General features: G+C 42.2%; 1 protein-coding gene across 2 annotated transcripts in view; it reads right to left on the reverse strand.

The window, feature by feature from the left end:
- Positions 1 to 11,034: 11,034 nt before the first annotated feature.
- LOC117424753 (partitioning defective 6 homolog alpha-like) overlaps positions 11,035 to 21,506 on the reverse strand; it is a 30,854-nt gene continuing 20,382 nt past the window's right edge. The window contains exons 3-4 of one of the 2 annotated variants that reach the window (XR_009307806.1): positions 11,596 to 16,219; positions 11,035 to 11,543 (exon numbers count right to left, since the gene is read on the reverse strand). Coding sequence is in view for 1 of the 2 variants with exons in the window: in XM_034041437.3 (XP_033897328.1) it covers positions 15,405 to 16,219 (815 nt within the window). In the remaining variant the exon portion in view is untranslated. Of the gene's footprint in view, positions 16,220 to 21,506 lie in introns of both variants that reach the window. The other variant, XM_034041437.3, reaches the window with a different exon arrangement.

Consider the following 21,506-nt stretch of genomic DNA (forward strand, 5'->3'; position numbering starts at 1 on the left):
CTGCACACACTGCTGTGCAAAAGTCTTAGACATGTTGCATTTTTCTACTCTAATGCATTATGAGCATCAACAATATACTCAAAGTCTCCACTAGTGTTTTATACTATTATAACAAGCTTGACTTGCATTAAGAAGGAAACACATTGAGTGAAATAGTTTGCATCACTTGATTTTCAAGGTGTGGTATCCGAAGCATAATCAGCAAGTACAGAGAAACATCATCTGTAATTGACAAACCCAGGACTGGGCTGCTAGACATTATATTCGGAACATCTGAATACTGTACAGCAGTTTTAATAAGTAAGTCTGTTCTATGTGTTATTGCAGCCTCTCTGTACACTACGAAGTCTTTGACACCCTGATTAAAGGTAAAGATTGGATCGTACACCACTCCTTTAATGAGATATATTTATAGATACTCAATACAGTAGTATATCGTCTGGGAAGGACGGGGAAATGATATCTGAATGATGAAAATACTTAACAAAATCATCAACTTCAGAGATTACCATGATCATTCAGCAGACCAAGAAAATCTATCTGTTGTTCCATGTTGCATACATGATGGTTCTGTGACAGTTTGGTAGATCATAAAAAAGATCATTTTAATATTTTAATTGAGGTATGTATCAGGCACGTAAATAAATATATATTTTGAGGAGTAACAAAATACATAAAAACTGAAGCTTGCCTGTCAGGATCCAGCACTGAACTGCAGGCTCCTAATGAGAGCTAGCTTGTGATTCACCTCCTAGTAGTCTCAGGCTGTATATTACTGTATGTTCTGTGTAACCTTTGCTTATCCAAACTTCACTCAAATTGCATCCCTTGTACAGAATATCTAGAGGAAGCTCAGTAACTGGACTCTTAACTATTGTATTAATGCAATAGTTATTTCTGGATGCATGGATTGATTGGATCAATTAGAATGTATCATTGGGGAATCGATTCATTCATAGAATTATTTATTTCTTAGCAGACACCCTTATTCAGGGCAACTTACAAGTGTTACAAGATATCATAATATTTTTACATACAATTACCACATTTATTATGGTTGGGTTTTTACTGGAGCAATCTATGTAAAGTTGCTCAAGGATACAGCAGCAGTGTCCCCTACCTGGGATTGAACCCACAACCCTCTGGTCAAGAGTCCAGAGCCCTAACCACTGCTCCACACTGCTGCTATTATCGTTAGCTTGATTTTTGTGGGAACAGGAGTTGTATATTCTCATACTTAATAAACTCAAGAAAGGGAAAAAAAACATTTAATTGTTATTAGCATTTTTTTTTTTTTTTTTGCAATGGTTAAAATGACTTTGTCCGTATCCCCCTCTCCCCTTGTCCCGTTATAATGAGTATCACGTGTGTTTTTGATTGGTTTTATTGACCTGTTATACTAAAGGTATACCATCAGGGGGCAGCACATGCCAAAATGCGTGATTTACCAGTAACTGCTTTGTGAACTAAGAGAAGCTTACATGAACTTATTTTTAAAACATTACAATTAAATTATATAATTGTAATAAACTGCCGTTTTATTATTGCATGTTTTCCATTTGATATGTTTGGAATTGATGGTTATTAGCATTCAAATGAGAATATCAAACTATTTTAGTTAAAGGATTGCTAGGTTAATACTAAATATTATCTTACTAACCTGTAGAAGCTGGAATTGTTTTCAAACAATGAACTGATCTGCCCATTTATGTGGGCAGCCCCTGCACTTATCACATTCAGGATGCACATGACTGTATTATCATGCTGCAGTTCACAGTGCTTTCCCCATGCTCGCTGCATGCCATTAGCCATGGATTAGCAGGAGAAAGTGTGTGGACCTACAGCATGTGCAATAGGTTCTGGAGGTCTCGACCTAGAGGTGAACCCTCACAAGACAACTCGAGGGATCCTGCTGGCAGTGTCCCAGGCAAGGGTTGTGGTGTAAGGCCTTTCTGTCTTTCTAGAGGGTATTACCCCCCCAACAAATGCTTGTGCAGTAGTGATGTCTGTTTGTAATGCATTGTGGAGTGCTTCCTTTTAGCTTGTCAGGGGGTTCTGGCTGTTACCCTTTTAGAAGCTGGTGAGTCACATTGTATTAATGAGAAAGTGTTCTGCAGCTGCACTGTGAATGGCAGATATTTAGTTAAATTGTGACAAAGAGCTTATGGACTCAGCAGGCTTTTACTTTTGCAGGGCCAGCGTACTGCCAGAAAGTCTTTGATTGATGTATATTTAGACAACACAGTAATTGCATACATGAGCTCCCTTCATGACTGGAAATTGCTGTTGTGGTGCTCATGTACAAAAAGACTGATTTTGAAAGCTTGGCAGCTAACTGAATACGCTGAATGCTACTGTAAACAGCATACTCCAGAACAGATGTAAAAAATAATTTAAATGAATCAAGGGCTGCATTCTCAAAGCTAGTACCTCCCGATCATCATTAGCACATTTTCCAGCAAAAACACACCCCATAAAGATGTCAAACTGGAGAAGAAACTCAGGCATTTCATTGGAGAAATAGTTTGGATACTATTGACCCTGTCATGGTGTTGACTAGTAGGTGCAGCTTTAAGGGTTTGTTTTTATGTTTTTTTGTTTTTTAAACCAGAACCCCCCCCCCCCCCACACACACCTTAGCTACCAAAACTAGAATCTGCGAGCGGGTGACGTCTGCATACCGTCACGCTGATGAATCAAGTCTGGGAGATAGGGCCGTGTTGTTTTGTAATCTGCATGCTTTGTCCGGAGCCATAATAGAGTGGCGCCCCCAGCACTCGCTGGTTGGTGGGCCGCTGTTTGGCTGCTGTGCTCAATGTGAACCGACAGGCCTTTTCGCTCGGGAGGATTTCTCTGCTCCTGAGCGACGCCTCTGCACTCTGCACTGCACAGCTTTCTCTATTTAAGTCACAGCGAGGGGGGGGGAGTGAGAAAGGAAATGATAAATAAATGCGTGACTCAACGTTTGACGCTTTTTTTGTTTGTTTTTGTTTTAATGACGATTGTCCGAGACTTCTTAAAGCTTTTAAAGAAGGAAAGCGTTGATTACGTTTCTGATTCACTGCTACAGTCATCCTGGGAGGCACACTAGCGCATTGACCTTTCAGAGGACACTTGCTTTATTGACTGAGTAGTTACTGCACTTGCAACTCATTCTACTTCAGCATGCCTCAACACTGTTGCTAAGGCACTGTGTCGTTTGGATACTGCTTTTGATCTTGAGCAGCTTAATAATAAACTGTAAACTTCAGGTAGTGTGGTAGAAATACTGTAGCTAGGTAGACTAATGTTGGTGTTTAAGCTTGAAAGTTGCACAGTGAATTGCAGATGATTTTATTTATATATATATATATATATATAATTATATATATATATATATATATATATATATATATATATATATATATATATATATATATAATTTAAATGCAACTGGTTCATTTAGGACACAATGTATATGAATGCAACATATCTTATGTACAATGACCCTTCCATATGGCAGAGCTGCACTTCCCCCTGACTGGCCCTGTCGAGCACACTTCACTCTGCACGGGGACGAGCAGGTTAAGGAGTGCATGCAAATGCAGTGATGCTCAAGCTGGCTGAGTGGCTCTAAGTTGTTTCCTCTTCAGTGTGCGGAGCCTCGAGTCTGCATTTCAATGAGATTTCACTAAGAAGCATTCTGCTGAGAGTGTGCTGGGAAGCATTCTAAATACTCATGTTTTTTTAGTTAAGTGCATGAATCTTGTTCCGAGGTTAGAGAGATTGATTATTCTAATGTCCGCAAGAAGGGCTGGATGTGAAACTTCAGCATTGCTGCAATGCACTCTTCAAGTCAAGCCTGGCTGCACTACGGGAGCTACAGTTGTTCTGTTATACAAACTCGAAAGGTTTCTGTGCAACACCTGTTCAGCGCAGTTACTATAGCATCACCCCAAGGAAGCAATCTGAAAGACACCTTTCAACGTGTTCTGAAGCACGACCTTGCTGATGATAAGAGTCCTTTCTTGAATGTACACAGAGCTAACTGCAGCACTGTATGTAAAAGCTGGTCTACTTGATTTTGTAGAAAAGCAATATGTGCCTGGGGGAATCTCTTAGCTATTTTTATAGCCCTGGTGTCTAAGTGATGCTCCTATGAGCCTTTACTGCGTGTTAGTGTGTGATAGACATCTCTGTGGCACTGCATTCCCTGTCTAGGCTCAGAGGGCTATTTTGGGACTGTCACAGTTTTATTAATAATTGAACAGTGCCCAAGATCATATTGGAATGCTTGACAGGAAACCTCCCACTCTTTCTCTCCCTGAGGGGTAAGTCCTGGCCAATCACACGTCTCCACCTTGCTTCTGAAACTCCGAGCGTCCCTCAGAATTGTAGCTGAGGGGCGGTCAGGGTCTGAGGTCATGTCTGTGTTCTATGATGTCATAGGTCTTTTGCCTGGCCAGTACTGGATGGGAACAGCAAACAACAACCCACTGCATATTTAATTAAAGCTGCTGTTCTGTACCTACTGGGTGTATTCCAATCAGATGTTAAATTAATATTAGTGAGCAGTACACTACACATTGAGGGATCTTTTTGTAGCTTTTGTGTTTTGTAGGAATACGGTAACTACCTGCAGCGTCTATCAATGTATCTGAATCGATGGGTTAAGAATGATGTTATCTTGAAAACAGAAGTAATTAAAGAAAAAAAGATTGTAATCTAGGTAGATTAGTTTTCCCTTATTAATTACAACGCGACAGCCGGTCGCTAGTTGTGCTGTTAACTTCAGTGTCTTCGATCTTCTCTCGCAGAGTGATCCTGCATTATCCTTCTATCTTAGATAAAGTAACCTCAGATGTCATTGAAGTTGTTCTTGTTTTTTTTTTTTTTTATTTCCCTCTGTTTTATGATGCCTTTTTTTTCTGCTTTGAGTACCGTCTCATTCCATTCAAATCCTGTGGCAATATGACCTTCCTATTGTGCCCTCTAATGCATGTGTCAGCTCAGAGAGCGAGCACAGTTGAAAGCTAATATTGTAACATATTTTGAGAGAAATGATGAAGGTGCTAGCAAAGCACAGAGCCAGGTTAACTCATTCTGTGCAACATCCATTTTAGTTTTGAAATAATCAGAACACAAGGTCTATATTTATGTCACTTGATGCATGCCAAATCCATTTTTATTCACAGAACACAAATGTAAATTGGATGTAAATCTTAGTTTTGGCTACAAACTGTATATGCATTGCATATAAGATCTTATATCAACCTCTTTATATTATTTTTAAGCTTCAGACCTCTAACTCCGTGTCCCGTTTTGTAAAACTATGTCTATCAAACAGGGTCTTTGAAAAAGAAAGGAAGACGCATGCCCCTAACATGGGGGTTGAACCCACTAACTTACACTTCCGAGTCCAATGCTCTACCAACTGAACCAGCCAGAGAACTGATTAAAGCCCCTGTAAAATGCCAACTAGTACTTGAATTCATTATTTGTACAAAATGTAGGTGGAGCTTGGCTGGATAGTATTTTCAACACAGACAAGGTCTGAACCACTACTCTGGTGTTTATTTAGTTGTATGTAAAAATACAATGGGAAAAACAATACAGGAGTTCAGAAAGTGTCATGCAAGAATAGCATACCAAAATGTAATGAAATAAAACATGGGGGAGAGATCAGTACATAAAATAATACAAAATCACCAATTGAATAGAAGAAGTAACATGAATTATTTAAGATCTGTATATTTAGAAGACATCAGAAAAAGCAGCGCCCTGCTCCTTCGACATTCTTAAAAATGGATAACATTTAGGAATATCACTGCACTTGTAAGATGGCTTAATTGTTAAAACGTTTTTACCAAGATATTCAGTAAATAGGGGTGTTGCGTGCGATAAGTGGACAAGATCTGTCCCACCACCAGTAATTCTGTATTCTGTGTGTTTGACATCTATATCTATTAGAATAAAAGTCCTGAATAAAAATAAGAATTGTTAGCTTTTATTGCATTTACCTCATAGACCTACTGTGTGAAAGGTTTGATCATCTCTCCTCTTTTGTGGCAGGAAACTCAATTGAAAAGGGAAGTTAACCTCATATACAAGGTTAGAGTGCTAGACTGCCACAAGGATGTAGGTGGTGCAGTGGGCTAATTCACTGCCATGCTGTGCTGGTCCTTTTGGTGGGACTGAGTTTGAAACCAGGGCGCTCCTCTCTTTATTTGCAAAGACGGTTAATTTACCTTATAGACAATGAAAAGCATGGCACAGTGGGCTAACTCACTCGTAGGCTGTGCTGTCTCTCCTTGGAGGACTGAGTTCAAACCCAGCTGATTCTTTCATTTATTTTCAAAGTGGATCATGTCCTTTATAGACAAGGATAAAGAATGTTTTTCCATGGAAGTGAGATGACACAGTGGGTTAATTCACTAACATGCTATAGTGTTGCCCTTGAGGTACTGGGTTCAAATCCAGCTGTCTCCTTCCTTTATTTTCAAATAACTGGTTAAATGGCCTTATAATTATATGTGAAACAAAGATTTTCTGTGGGAGCTGGTGGTGCAGTGGGCTAATCCTGCGACCTCTCTGCTGAAGACAGCGGTTCAAATCCAGCTTCCTGAGGTAAGTAATGGTGTTTGTTGTAAATAATGATGTTGGTTGTGTTTCCACAGATGGAGGAGGAGACAACCAACCCTGTGGAGGGAGGAGGAAGATGCTGGTGTTGCTGTCTGATCAAAGAGGAATGACAGCCTGTATGTTTCTTTAAAAGATTTGTCTTTTGTACAGTGCAATACTTTTATACACAAAAATAATCTTTAAGAGACAAGTACAGGTTCATCATTCCTCATCTCTCAAGCAGCAACACCACCACCACCTTCCACTCTTCTACCTGCTGGGGGGGGGGCCAGACCCCCCCCCTTCTATCCTCTCCTACTTACCCTTCATCATCTTCTACCTCCTCCATCTGTGGAAACACAACCAACATCATTACTTATATCCAAGATCATTTCTTACCTCACAAACCCACCTCCAGAAGCAGGATTTGAACCACTGTCTTCAGAGAGACACAGCCATGGGATTAGCCCACTGCACCACCAGCTCCCACAGGAATCATTTGTTTCACATATGATTATAAAGTCATGTAACCAATTCTTTGAAACAAGGAAGGAGACAGCTGGATTTGAACCCAGTACCCAAAGGTGAACAATATAGCATGTTAGTGAATTAGCCCACTGTGCCATCTCACTTCCATGGAAGAACATGCATTTTCCAGTTTCTATTACTAGATTTCCTAAATGAAATCTACCTGTTTCACACAGAGACACGCCCTCAGGGGACCGCATTCATTCGACACACTGCACAGACCAGGGGTACACATCGTTTTGAAAATCTGTGTTAAACTGTTTTGAAAGTTTAGCACCAGGGAGCCTACTGGCACTAAATGATCAAACCTCTTCCTAATCAAGCCCACCTCACAACTCCCCACACGACACAGACCTTCTCTCCTGTGTGTGTGGAGTAGTGCAGACCCAAAGAGAGACTATCATCATCGATGACTGCTAGGAATACAAAATAATAATAATTATTATTATTATTATTATTATTATTATTATTATTATTATTATTATTATTATTATTATTATTATTATTATTATTATTATTATTATTATTAATATTAATATTAAAGCATGTTCATCATACCATGCATAAACATCATACTAAACTCCAAGGCATGCTGCAAAATGCCTCAAATCTAAACCAGGTGTCCCTTGGAAAGAAGCTGCCAACTCCGGGGGACAAACCCCTGGATAAACAGAATTGAAATAAATAAGACTTCAAAGAAATAAATAAATCATAAAGCAATTCCAGGGATTCATTCCTGCCAGCATGCGGTCTTAGTATAAATAAGTGCCCTGTCTGGGGATCTGCGTGAACAGAAAGAGCTGCTGAGGATCAACCCCCCGGTCTGGTGTCTGATCTCAGAGAGGCACCCTGTGCTTGAAGGCTCTCTCTGGGCTGCTTCAGCTGACACTGCCTGATTTCCCCGGGGAGGCAGCCCGTGAGGATCAGGCGTAGTCGCGTGCTGTACAGTGTTAGAAAGAATGACACACAGTAACTTTACTGTGACTGACACCGCAGAAATACAACACAACTTTTGCAAGTACCGTATCGAAGGGGTAAAATGAAAGAATGAGCCACACAGTTGTTTGAGATTGGCATAACAGGCACAGTATTTGACAAGGAGATGATAAGATCAGGGGGCAACAGTATATTTAGGAAGCAAAGTGCCCGGGTGCAGTGCATGCAGTGAATAGACTAAAGTGTAGCAGGAGACCCTCACATTAATATCACCAGCTCCATCCACGAGTTTAAAATTGTGTTCCTGTATGACTAACGAGAGACTGTGGACTTCACAGGCGTTTTATGGCAAAGTCCAGATTTTCAAAGCATTTCATCCATTCTTTTAATTAACTCCTACAATTTGAAAGGAGAAAACATGTTAATGTTACAATATAAAAAACATAAACATATTCAGAGTGCTTAAGGGGACATGAAATATGTAACCAAGTTTATTTCTAGTTTTGTAAAATGAACAGGTGTTTTACCACTTTAAAAAAAGAAGAAAAAAAAAGGTTAATTACAGATTGGAGTAAACCCTGTAAAATATGCCCATGATGTCAGTGCTGATGTATTTGAACAGTTTCTCAGCAGTAGGACAATACTGTAGACTGGTATCGGGATATCCTGACAGCACTGAGCCCATCTTTGTTTCATAGATCGGTCTGTCACTCTGAACCGAGCAGTAAACCTGCAGATTCCCTAGCTGGATTTATTCACATTGTTCTCTGGCCCTGGGCTGGACTCAGGTCAGACCAGGGCTCTCGAGTGGGCCACCTGCCTGTCTGGAAGCTGCTCCCATCCGTCTCATTCGAGCTCCGCAGGGACCTTTTTTTCCAGCTCAGTTTCATGGCTCTTCTTGGACGGGGGACGGGGGACAGGTGTCTCCCACTGTGAGTCCGAGTGGAGGCTGTGAATATCGCACCCCCTTACTTTCCTCACGTGTCATTAAGAATATCAAGCTCTGGGAGACTGTTGATTTGGGTATGGCGTCATGAACTGGGCATGCAGTGATCAGGTCCAAGGGAGGACCCACAAAGTGTCTTAGATGCCCTATCCAGGTGACCCAAGTAACACACAATCAACACGCGCTGAACCACGTCATTCAAAACCACCTTGTTCAGGATTACGTTTTTAAAAATGTGCCAGTTGCACATTTCTAAGGTCTCTTTGGTTTACATAAATGGTAAATATGGAATGGCATTTGTTTCTGATTTACCCTGAGGAGAGCTTTTTTTGTGAGGTTTCAGCCCTGGAAAGCATTGGGGTCACCAGTGATTGAATTTATTACAGCTTGTTAAAACATAACTTAAAACCAGAGATGTGCAGAACAAACACAACTTTATAGTAATCTTATTTTGAATGACATTCTATCCCCTACAGTATAACTGCTTTGCAATGGGTTTAGCCTGGCTTACTCTGCATCTTCACGTGTGGGTCAAGTCATTTTGAACAGCAGCCTATACGCCCGGTCATTGTAAGAAGCCCTTGTTGTCTATCAGCATTCCCCTCCCTCCCTCCCTCCGCACAGCAATTGCTTCCTCTCCAGGAGAGGCTGGTATTGAGAGGATCACATGATCACATGTCCGGAATGAGATCTCACTGAAATGATATGGAAATTGGAGCCAGGGATCAAAGGTAACATTTTCCATCCCATCCCCTCCCCTCTCGATTAATCTATTTCTGTACCCAAACGCGAGCTGCCCTGGACCCTGTCATTATTACTCTGGGATTAGCTCACCTGGAGACACACCACAGCAGGCTCCCACTGCATAATCATTTTGAACAGATAAAAACACACAGACACAGCTGGCTAGCTATAAATAGCAAAACCCTGGCTTTCTAACTTTGGCTCATTTCTACTAAATATATTCCAGCAGTGCCCTGAACTGAACGAAAAATAAATACACAGATCTGGAGGAAAAACTAACCGCACTGAGAGGACTTGTTTACAAAGGTTCCTTTGTGTATTCCTGCCAAGCAAGGTTTTTTTTTTTCTTCGTTTTAATAATCTCTGGGGTCACACAGACCCGGAGTGCTGCAGCTGACCCTCCACTGTAGTTAAAACAATGCTATCTGTGGAATGCTGAGGGGCACGGCTCAGAGCATTCTTTGTCTCCGCACGCAGTGGAGCCCATCTGGCTCCCAAAACGATCCTGCAAAACAGACTCGGCTCAGATCAAGAAACTCATTCATTTGCCCGGAAACCCCGATCGAAGCGCTCTGCAACATCAGCACTTGGCACTTGATCAAAGATGAGTCTTACCTGTCCAATGCAGGCTCTTAATGGTTTTCAGAAACGCTGCCGGACAGAGTTTTCATGGCTTTCCTTTCCTTGAGATGGTCAGCATGATGTACAAATGGTCTAATTAGCATAGTCAACTGTCTCTATAAAATGATAACGATTAAGATGAGAATTAAACCAGCTACGACTTAAGATAAACCGGTTTTGAGTCACTAAGCAGCCAGTGAGCATGAACAGAAAAAAAGAAAGACAGACGGTTGTAATCCTTCATCTTTTGCAAAGCATAGTCAGATTAAGTTGTGTGCCAATCCGGCTCCAACTGCTCACAAAGTTGCCGTCGCAGGGCATGCGACACCAGGGGCCGAGCTGGCTGGCTCCCCCCTTCCCCCTTCCCCCCTGTAATTCTGTTTTCAGATATATAAAAAAAACCTGAAAACAGAATTACAGATACATTGTAAAATACTTTTCAAAACACATGTGAAGACAACTTGGAAACACTGGAAAGACAGATGGCTCAAGCATGATCTCCTATATGATTTCCTGTGGCCTTTATATGTTTTTAGTAGAACAGAGCTAACAGCAGCAGACACTGAGTTCTGAAAGGCAGGTAGGAAAAGAACACTTGCCCATAGTTTTTCAATACATTGGTTTTACACCCATTATGAACAAGACGAGACACACAGATCGTTCGTATACTGTATTTCTTTATATATTGTATTGTCTTTAGGTAATAATAATTTTGTAATCAGCATACATCTATATAACATTCACAGTATTGTACACCCAGAACCATTTGATTAAATTAAACATTATCAATACAAAACTTGGTTGATTTAATTTTTTTTTCCAGGTAGTTGGGGGTGGGGATACAGGACGCAAAGGTTATTTCCAGGATTCTCACATACAAAAAGAGTACAAGAATAAGAAAAATATTGTCCATATTTTTGATAGATCTATATATAAAATGTTCTCTTATACAAAATCTCCCAAGTTAATAAAAAATGCCCCATCTTTATTATTATTTATCAATATTTTATACATATGCAACTAAAGTACAAAACCCCCAGTATTGTTTAATACATGATGTAGTGTTAGATATGTCATTTCAGTATGCATGTCTATACCCTGCTATTGTGACCAGCAGATGTTTTATTATCTGAAGTAGGGTACTTCCCTGTACACTCTGCAGTAATACCTTCATGACATCTGCAGAAACTCAGTTTGTGTGTGCGTGTTTATCAATACACATTATTTTGGTTCTTTAAAATGCCTCGTCATAGAGCTCCGAAACTTTAATACACTTTTACTCCCTTAAAACCACATGGCAAGTGCAGGGGCTTCTGTGCACATGTGAACCGTTTGACAGAGTAACCTCCTGAACGGTGCCCTGAGCATGGCATTACACACAGACACATCTACGGTCTACAGCAGAGAGCATGAGCTTTGTCTTTCATTCGCAGTGCACTGTGAAATGACCAGCTTTAGTTTCTAATAAGGCAGATGTTGCCGCTGTGAAAGAGTGCTTTACTTTACTGAACTGCATCCATCTCTGACTGCGAGACAGACAGGGGAAGGTCTTCTCCTAAACACTGGACGATGCACCATCAGATATTACAATTGTTGTAGGTCTAGGTTCGCTGCTTGACAAATCACACACTACGTTATATAAATAATGAATGACTGCTGGAGTATTATTTATCATTTTTGTTATTTGCAACCTGTTGCGCATCCATGAGGATTTACAACACATGATAATAAAAAACACAAAACATAATACAAATAAAAAGTACAAGTAACTTGAAACCCTGCTGGCTTTAAAAAAAAAAAAAAAAGCTTTCCCAAAAATACATTTTATAAAAACTAGAAAAATGTTTTATTTTTTATTTCTTTTAAATGTAACAAAAAAAGAAAAAAAAAATAGCAGCAATAGTGAGAAAAATGAAATTGTGCTTTGCAGCAAAACCTTTGGAGATTCGATCCTTTTAAAAGGTTTTGTATGCAGGGCGTATCCTCGTGATCTTTCTCTCCTTTCCCATCCTCAGGAACCACTTCTCAATAGCAACACCTGCTGGAGGGAGACCGATATCGTGCACGTGACTGTGTGTGCGTGTGCGTGTGTGTGTGTTTACATGTACAGTATACTGGTTGCCTATTTTGTGTGTGTGTGTTTTCTCATCATAGCAGATCAGTTGTGTTCATGTGTGTGTGTTGAAATCGTGTTTGTGCTGGTGTCGCATACAAAAACCCAAAACTGATCTGAGGACAGTGCGCTAACTGTGAAAGACAAACTCCCATAACGGGAGTCTGAACATGCCGATGTTCAAGCGGGGCGAGCAGTGCAACACACTCAGCGCCAGCAGGGTTTCTAGTTACAAAAAAAAAGAAAAAAAACACCAGAAAAACCTTCAATAATACAAAACAGCAGGTAGCCGTACACAGTACCCTCCTTCCACTGACAAACAGCATCTCCAGTAATACAGAGCATTCGGAAAGAGGCTTCTGTCCTTCTTGAGTATACCCCTCTATGTATTAGTGCAAGTTAAGTTCCTTCATTTGTGTCTTGCACTGATACACTGAAAGGGAGGCAATATGTGCATGTGACAGACAAGTGGACCTGGCATAGACTTTGAGCAGCACAATGTGACAACTGACAGTGCAGTCCTGGACCGGGTTTATATTTTGCAGTATGCTCAGCGTACCTTTGAAAAACATCATGTTTGAGGTCACAGCAGGTACAGTATGTATAGAAATAAGGACTCCTATTTCCACAAAATAAGGGTCATTACTCCTGCCTTTAAATCCGTATATAGGACAACATATTGAACACAAGCACAAAAGCGTAGAAGTGAACACACTCTCGTTGCACATGTTTTATACTGTAGTACCATTTACTGTATAAAATCCTGATATAGACGGGGCTCTTGAAGATCCTTTCTAGCATGATGAATTCCCATGAGATTATCTGACCACCCCATACAGTGTATCATACTAGAGAAGATGCTGAAAGGATTAGCCCATGGAAACTATTCAGTGCTATTTAAAACTATAGCAAGTAAGTGCTGATAACGCCCTGAACACTGCAGACAGCTGTCCTGAATAATTCATAGTGACTCGGAATTAACTGATGAAATTATTAAGTGTTTTTTTTGCTTGATACTGATATTATGGCTCCTGTATAATTAATGGAGCCCCAGTTTTGAGTTGCAGCGCAGGACTTGAACAGCATCTGCTGTATATAGACAGGGTCAGGTCTCTACGCCAGCCTCTGAGCACACAGCGTCCCAGGCAGTCTGAGCCTCTGAGCACACAGCGTCCCAGGCAGTCTGAGCCTCCGAGCACACAGGGTCCCAGGCAGTCTAAGCCTCCGAGCACACAGGGTCCCAGGCAGTCTGAGCCTCCGAGCACACAGGGTCCCAGGCAGTCTGAGCCTCCGAGCACACAGGGTCCCAGGCAGTCTGAGCCTCCGAGCACACAGGGTCCCAGGCGGTCTGAGCCTCCGAGCATACAGGGTCCCAGGCAGTCTGAGTCTCTGAGCACACAGGGTCCCAGGCAGTCTCAGCCCGTCTGGGAAAAGACAGCAGTGGAAGAGCAGTACTACCCACCACGTGAATGAATGACCGGAGATTACGCAGCGTTGTGGTGCGGAATTCTGTGAATTACCAATGCGGAGGGCTCTTTGCGGTTGTACCTCCATGCCGAAAAGGAATATTAATTGTAATTTAAAAAAATTCTTATACTATTTGGGGGTTGCAGGGTTTACAGAAGGTTGTAATTTAGTTCTGTTTTCATTTCTATTACAAAAAGCCAGATACACGTTTGCAGTTTTACTTCATTGTACGGTTTTCAAAAAGTTACTGGTGTCTAAGATACTTCACTTTACTGCAATTTATTGTGGGCTTACTGCAGTATATTTTAGCAAGGGCTGTTGATGTCACCGATATGATCAATTAAAACACTAGATAAATAGTAACAGAACAATAAAGATATTGAACTAAATTATTGTGAATAAAAAGTGAAGTGGCTTTGTCTGTGCTTTACAACACAAGGAGGAGGTCTTTCTAAATGTTTTGGTTTTCATTTATAGATCTCATAATAAAAAATAATATATATTATACACACACACACACACACACATTTTTTACATACTAAAAAACAATAATTAATTTAAAAAGAAAATCTGTCAAAACCAAAACACCTGTTTATTTATTTATTTTACTATAAACTTCAGTGCTGTACATGCATGTTTTTACTTTTTAATTTATTTTTTTTTTTTTTTTACACTGAGAAGGCATTCTGTATTTGAACTATTTACATTTTTTTTGGTGTAATTAGGAAATAAAATAAACGCATCAGCTTTTTTATGATTATTATTTAGGGACTCGTTTAATCGCACAATGAGTCAGATGCATTAGCTTTAATCCCATTTCCACAGTACCAGCCCTGCAACAGAAGATCCCCCGTGCAATACAGGATCTGGAAACCTAATGTATAGGATACAGACTAACCAATGGTTGTAAGCCAGGTCCCCTTGTCTGCAGTCACACTTGCACAGTAATCAAGCAAATAAACTGGGATAGAAGAACCAGACAGAAACAGAATGTGCATGGCTTCTCAAAGGAGAAATCTAGTTATACCCTCCATAAAGAGAAGGACAGAGCGCCCCCTATCTTATTAGGATTAACATACCCGGAGGGGGTAAGTGGAAACCTTCATACTTCATTAACAGCCTGTCCTGTAGGGGAGTAGGTCCACAGCAACCCTCCGAAGAAGCACACTCTTCCAGTGCTTTAATTCTGTTTTCTTCCCAGTGTTAGTCGTTAACGCTACAGATTGATATTCCGAATCAGACCTCCGAAGGACAGCTTGCAGCAGTGCCCCCGCCCCTCCGCTTCCACATTCCAGGAAGCAGCATCCTTTCTCTCACCTCCCAAAGGTCAGCCGGGAAAGAGCGTGTCCCAGCAGCATGTAGAGTATCACCACTCCCGAGCTGCGGAGGAGGTGACGATGGAAGGAAGAAAACGAAGAACAAAAGAAAGAAAGGCTGAGTCCGCCAGCGTTATAGCGTGATGACGTTGCCGTCCTCCCGCATGCTCTCCTGGCTCGTGTTGATCTTGCCGGGGCTGCCGTTGTGAGTGTTCGTGGAGCTGAGCGAGGCCTTGCTGTCAGACAGCGAGCTGTGCAGGGAGGTGCTCTGCTGGAAGCTGCGCAGCAGCCCCGGGTGGTCCCCGTTGACGAAGCCGGCAGGCAGGTAGGGGGGCAGGCCGTCGCTCTCGATGATCAGGTCCCCCTCGTCGTCGCTCTCCCCCTCGGCCGTGCTGTAGTTGCTGATGTAGTGCGAGGCCGGGCTGGGGGTGCTGTTGTTGGAGAAGCCTGAGCTGCCCGAGGCCTTGCTGCTCCGGACCACGTTGTTCCGCTGGTTGGCCGGCTTGACCGTCACGATCAGGTTGTGGCTGTTGGCCACCATCATGTCAGTCACCTGGTCCAGGGACTTGCCCACCACGTCGATGCCGTTCACCTCCAAGATCTCGTCGTTGACTGCCAGCAGCCCCGTGCTCTCCGCCAGCCCGCCGCGCACCAGCCGCGAGATGAACACCCCCGGCACCTTCTCCACACCCTGGGGGGTCACCCGCATGCTCAGGCCATCGCGGATGTAGAAGCCCAGGGGCTTGTCCGAGCCGTGCTTGTGCAGACGTACGCGCCGGTGGGTCTCGGGCAGGATGTCCACGTCGATGATGGAGGAGATCTGCCGGAAGTCCTGTGGGAGTCCGATCAGGAGGTGCGGCTTGGACTTGTGCACCGGCCGCAGCCCGTGGAGCCCCTTCTTCCTGCGCTGCAGGGAGTTGGTGGCGAAAACCCCAGTGTCGGCTTCCGCTGGAACACAAGAGGGAGGGAGAGAAGAGAAAGGCCTGGTTAGATACGATGTACATTTCACTCATTCAGTTATATCTGTTTAAAATGTCTTACCAAATCTAGAATATCATGTTAACTGCATTTTTTCTTTGAAAGAGAATGTTGATCAATCCTAGTTTCCACCAAAGGGTTTTAAATGCCCATCAAGAGGACGTCAATACACAATTTATCCAGAGGGGTGATGAGAGTGAGAGCGAGAGTGGATTTACTGCTCCTGCCACCATCTTAACCTTTCCGGTCTGAACCGCTAATCCATGGGAGGCCACTGGGTCACATCCACTCTGTACATATACATCAGCTGCTAACTAGGGATTGAATTACATGACTTCCTAAAAAGGCTTATCTATCATCCGATGTCAAAGCCACATACAACAAGAGCAGCGAACAGACCATTAAGAAAAATCACACACACCCCCCTAAACCTGCCGCCTGTTCACTCTGTATTAAATTAATCTGGGGTTGGATCTGGGCTGATCTGTTGGCCTCCTTATTAATGTTACTAAACACAGTAAAGATCGAGGGGAAAGGAGTCTGTAAAACATCAGCTTTATAAACTTCAGACCTGCCGTTAAGATCATTGAAATAAAGCTCAAGGTGCATTAGGAACACACCCTCCTCTGTCAAAGGACCTCCACAGCATGTAGCACAGTATTTCTATATCTTAACACATTCCCATGTTCTCCACAAGCTTGCACTGCACTGTAGAGCAAACTGTACGACACACAATTTGAAAAACAAATCCACTGCAAACAGAACCAGCTCGCTGTGAAAACGACAGCCCCTGAGAATATCCCCGGCATGCAAATGTTTTATCATCATCAGGAAAACCCTGAATCAGTATTTTCTTTCTCCACTCGGACAGTTTGAGCTGAACAAAGTTGAAGTTTGTGTTAAACGTCAAGCTGCTTTTATTACCATAACATGAGGCTGCTGCTTTAGTCAGCGCTTCGGTTTGTCAGCCTTTTCATCACGCAGTCCAGTTCAGTCTCTGGGAAAATCAAAACCCATGACCTACCCGCCAGACTGTCTGCAGAGGTGGCAATTAACACATGCTGTAATAGTGGCAATTACAGAAGGCACCTGAAGCGATCTTTGTAGTAGCTTCAGAAATGACCAAAGTAATGCTCCTGCAGGTATAGGGAGTAGCAGGACAATGGCTGTTCAGTTCACAGAACGCTCAGAAAGCTTTAAGGAAGTAGGATGCTTGCTTGCTTGCATGCATGTTCGCAGCAGAAACTACCTTAGGTTATTTAAACAAACTGATAAGCCAACAAAGGTTTGTTTTAATGAGGTAGAGAGCACAGAACACTAAACAACGGAAGAATGTCGTTAACTTAAGCCTCCTCAAGCGCTTTCTAGTTGTTGTGTTGTTTCTTTGTCTAAGTTGTGATGAGTGCAATGGTTGTGAAGCATGCTGGGTTAGGAGTGTCAGAGATTTTTCTGTATTTGGTACAGCATCGGCACAGGGCAGCGCGGAGTGCATGGCTCTTTAAACGCTCCCCTGGAAAGCCCTGTTGCACCCTGAACTTAACAAGGAGTTTGAAATACACTAGTCCCATCATTGTAACCCTGTTATAACAGAACAAGGTTATTGTTTTAAGAATACTAACTGTCTACAACAGTGCCCACAGATGCACAAGCATTTTTTAAATGAGAAGCGCTAGTTTATTTATGTAACTAGGTTCAATTTCTTGTGTGTTTTTTGCACATTTTTGTTTTTCCCTGTCCGGCAACACACAATGTACTGCATATGAAAAATTCTGGCTTGCGAGGCTGGATTTAAAAACTTATACTATAGAGGGGTGACTAAGCATGGTATCAGATGTGATCCACACATGGGCATTGCTGCCATGACTGTTATTGAAGAGAGTTTAGAAGCACAGTGTTCATAAAAAACGACAGATTTAACAGATCAAAAATGGCATATAAAAAAACAAACAAAAAAAACAAACAAACAGGTTCTTCAAGTTAGTGATTATAGCTCGTAATTGATATACTGCATTCCAAAAGGAGTATGAATCACCAGACAAAGCAATCAAAGCAATGCACTTGTCTTGAGTGTGTAAAAGATGGGAGGACAGCGAGAGCAACTGCAGGCACTGTGGAGGCGCAGGCAGAGTGTTCTTCTGCTATTCCCTCCTTTGAAACTCTTCTTAAAATACAGCAGTACTGAAGCCCCACCACGAAAAACAGAAGCAGTACAGATTGTAAACTCAGGAGACGGATTTGCTAAATTTTGGCAAGCATTCTTTTTTGGGAATCAATTTTACTCTCAGTGTCTAGATCACGTTTAAAATTATTATTATTTATAAAAACAACAACAATGCAATGAACTCGCCACAAGCAAAAAGCAACTGGACAAGCAATTTCCTGAGGGTGGAATTTCAATCATAACCAGCGGCACCTCATGAGCCTGTGCCATCTCCCTATTACTCTGCAGAATTACAAGGCAATAGAGTGTGTTCACTTTCCTGCACTATTATAACCTGTAAATTACTGCCCTCCAGCTCTGTTTCGACTGAGCAGACCCACCAGACTTGCCCTCCCTCCCTCCGCATTGTAAGTCTTACAGCCTTGCACGGGGGGAGGCTGTGTCAGGATTAATGGTGCCAGACAGTTGCCTAGATACCCAGGCTGCAAATGACTACAGGAGCAAAAATGGGCACCTGAGCCCACCTGCCCTACTCTTAGGCCCCAGTGCTGGGTTACGTGACATCGTTTAGTGTAAGAAAAAAATACAAACCCTCAGTTGCACACTGTAATAGCTGACAATTGTACATTTTCACTTTTCCTCATCTAAGTGTATAGCAAGCATTTCGTTTGCATATACTGCACACAGGGACAGGCAACACATTTCCAGTTTCCATCAAAGAAGGACACGTGTCACGCAGCCATCGGTTTCTACAGAGTCACACTTTTAAAAAAGTGCCTGCTCAGCTCATGCTGATTATAGAGTTATGGGTGTCATATGAATTCAATAGGACTGCAGCTGGAGAATGCGTGGTAGTTGGTATAGACTTTTGAATTACAGACACTAGCTGCTGTTGCTATGGGACATGCTCAAACTGTTGGTTTCAGAGCCTTTCTTGTTAAGTGCACAATAATAATAATAATAATAATAATAATAATAATAATAATAATAATAATAATAATAATAAGTAATCGTTCCCATCTCTATGGTTGTCTCTGTGATTTCCAAAACAGGATTTTGTAAAGTGGCGATCAGGCGTGCTGTAGCTTTAAGGATTGATCTGGTGAGCAGACAGCCTCCCCGTTAAGCCACAATCTCCTCCTGTCGGTCCACGCTTTCGCAGAAAGAATCCCTTTGATGTGTCTCTTCCTACATAAGTGGCGGCACAAAGGGTTTTGACAGCAGCCGCGCGTTTTCCCCTCTGCCAGACCGCTCACAGTATTAATACAGAACTGGAATCTGTACAGTGAGGGAGATATTACATCTCAGCTCGGATCAGGAACGGCTTTCATTCCTGACCCAGATCATGAGGGGCAGTGTATTTAATAGACTTGTGTCAAGTGTCTGAATCCTCACCTGGGCTAATGCATGGTTTTTATTACATTCTTTTTTTTCATCCTTCCTAAGTAATTTTGACATGAAATGTTTTGTACGTATACAGACGGACATACAAGAACATGCAAGCTGCACATAGAAAATACACCTGCATATGCACAGAACATATACCATATTAGACACACTCATTCACAGTCTACACCAGCTTTAATAAGTATTTGTCAGCAATCTGTAAAATGCATACAATACCATTTATATTGGTAAAATTATTTTGTTATATTCCTATGGTTGAGACGATAGGAAAACACAAAGAAATAGCTTGGATTATTTACATCAGCTGCTGTATGTGTCAGCAGTGCAGAACTAAATCCCTCATACTGTACTGTATTATCCTTGGTCTAATTAATCTAGCCTTGACAACACAGTTTTACAAGCAAAGGAGGTTTGCGACGGGAGGGGGCTCCATTAGAGCAAATCTGCTTAGCTGGCCATTCCAACCAAACAAGATTGCCAGGAAATTTCAGACATTCGATTTATGAACAGCTGCAAAAAACAGGGTGCAGACGGGGCCCCTCCCCCTCTGTATGACAGCTTTGGAGATTCTATCCCCGTGCTGATCTGCCTGGGGTCTGTCTCAGTGTTGAGGGGCTGCTCTGTGAGCAATGACACAGTAGACCAGGGGTAAGATGATGCACAAGCCCTTCAGATCCTGGGTTCAAATCCTGCCTAGATCATAGATGAACAAAAAATAAATACATAAACTGGCTTTGCTAATGTAACGGGTCGACTACTCAAACCACAATAACACTATGCAAAATAGCCAGACTTGTATGCAGGTAATAGAGCTTTTCATCCTCATCTCATGCCCATTACACTTCACTAAGCCGGATTTGAACCCCAGTGAACTCTCCTGACTGTAATGAGGTTGAATGTAACACGACTCACAGAGCCTGTGCTGGGGTCTGCAGAGGAGCACAGAACTGCACATCAGCACTGATGGAAAATCAGGGCAGGGTTATTGAGCTGCACAATCAGGAGTTTCTTTGGCAAGCCCGCATACGCTGTGCCAGACTGCAGCCAGCCTCACTGTCCCCCACATTCACAAGCGCTAAAACCACTGATTTAAAAAATTTCAAAAGCATCTGTTTATTAGACAGGTCCATTTTGAATTCTTAGAATCTTTCATACCTCATGCAGCCCTCATGTATAAACACCTGGTGGCATTTGGGGTGTTTTTAGCAGGTGCTCTGGGTCCGATTTGTGGTCAGGGATCCCGAACTGCGTCCGCTGAAGGCTCGCAGCCCTCTGGTGTAGAAAACAGGCTCATTGTACTCACTACTAGCTTTTAATAAACGTATTGAATAAATCAGTATAGTTCCAGACTTATACAGCTGGTTTCCCAGGTCCCAGTTAGCATTAATCTCCGACTACTTTACCTAAAGTAACACTGGATAGTCCAAGATTAGTGCTAATCAGGGTCTGTGGAACCAGCTGATAGTACTGTGTGTGTGTGTGTGTGTGTGTGCTGAGGCCATCTGGTTACTGAACTCTGTACTTCTGTGTGTATGTCTATGTAGGTATGTTTACATAAAAAAAATATATGTAGCAGCCCACTTTTTATTCAGTGTTGGGTTTCATAACTACTGTACAGAATTTTGCCATCACAGTATAGCTGTCGTCTTGGGCACTTTCAGGACAAGGTACGGTATGGGGGGGGGTGGG

This window comes from Acipenser ruthenus, chromosome 19 (genome assembly GCF_902713425.1).
Source record: "Acipenser ruthenus chromosome 19, fAciRut3.2 maternal haplotype, whole genome shotgun sequence".
Classification (NCBI taxonomy): domain Eukaryota; kingdom Metazoa; phylum Chordata; class Actinopteri; order Acipenseriformes; family Acipenseridae; genus Acipenser; species Acipenser ruthenus.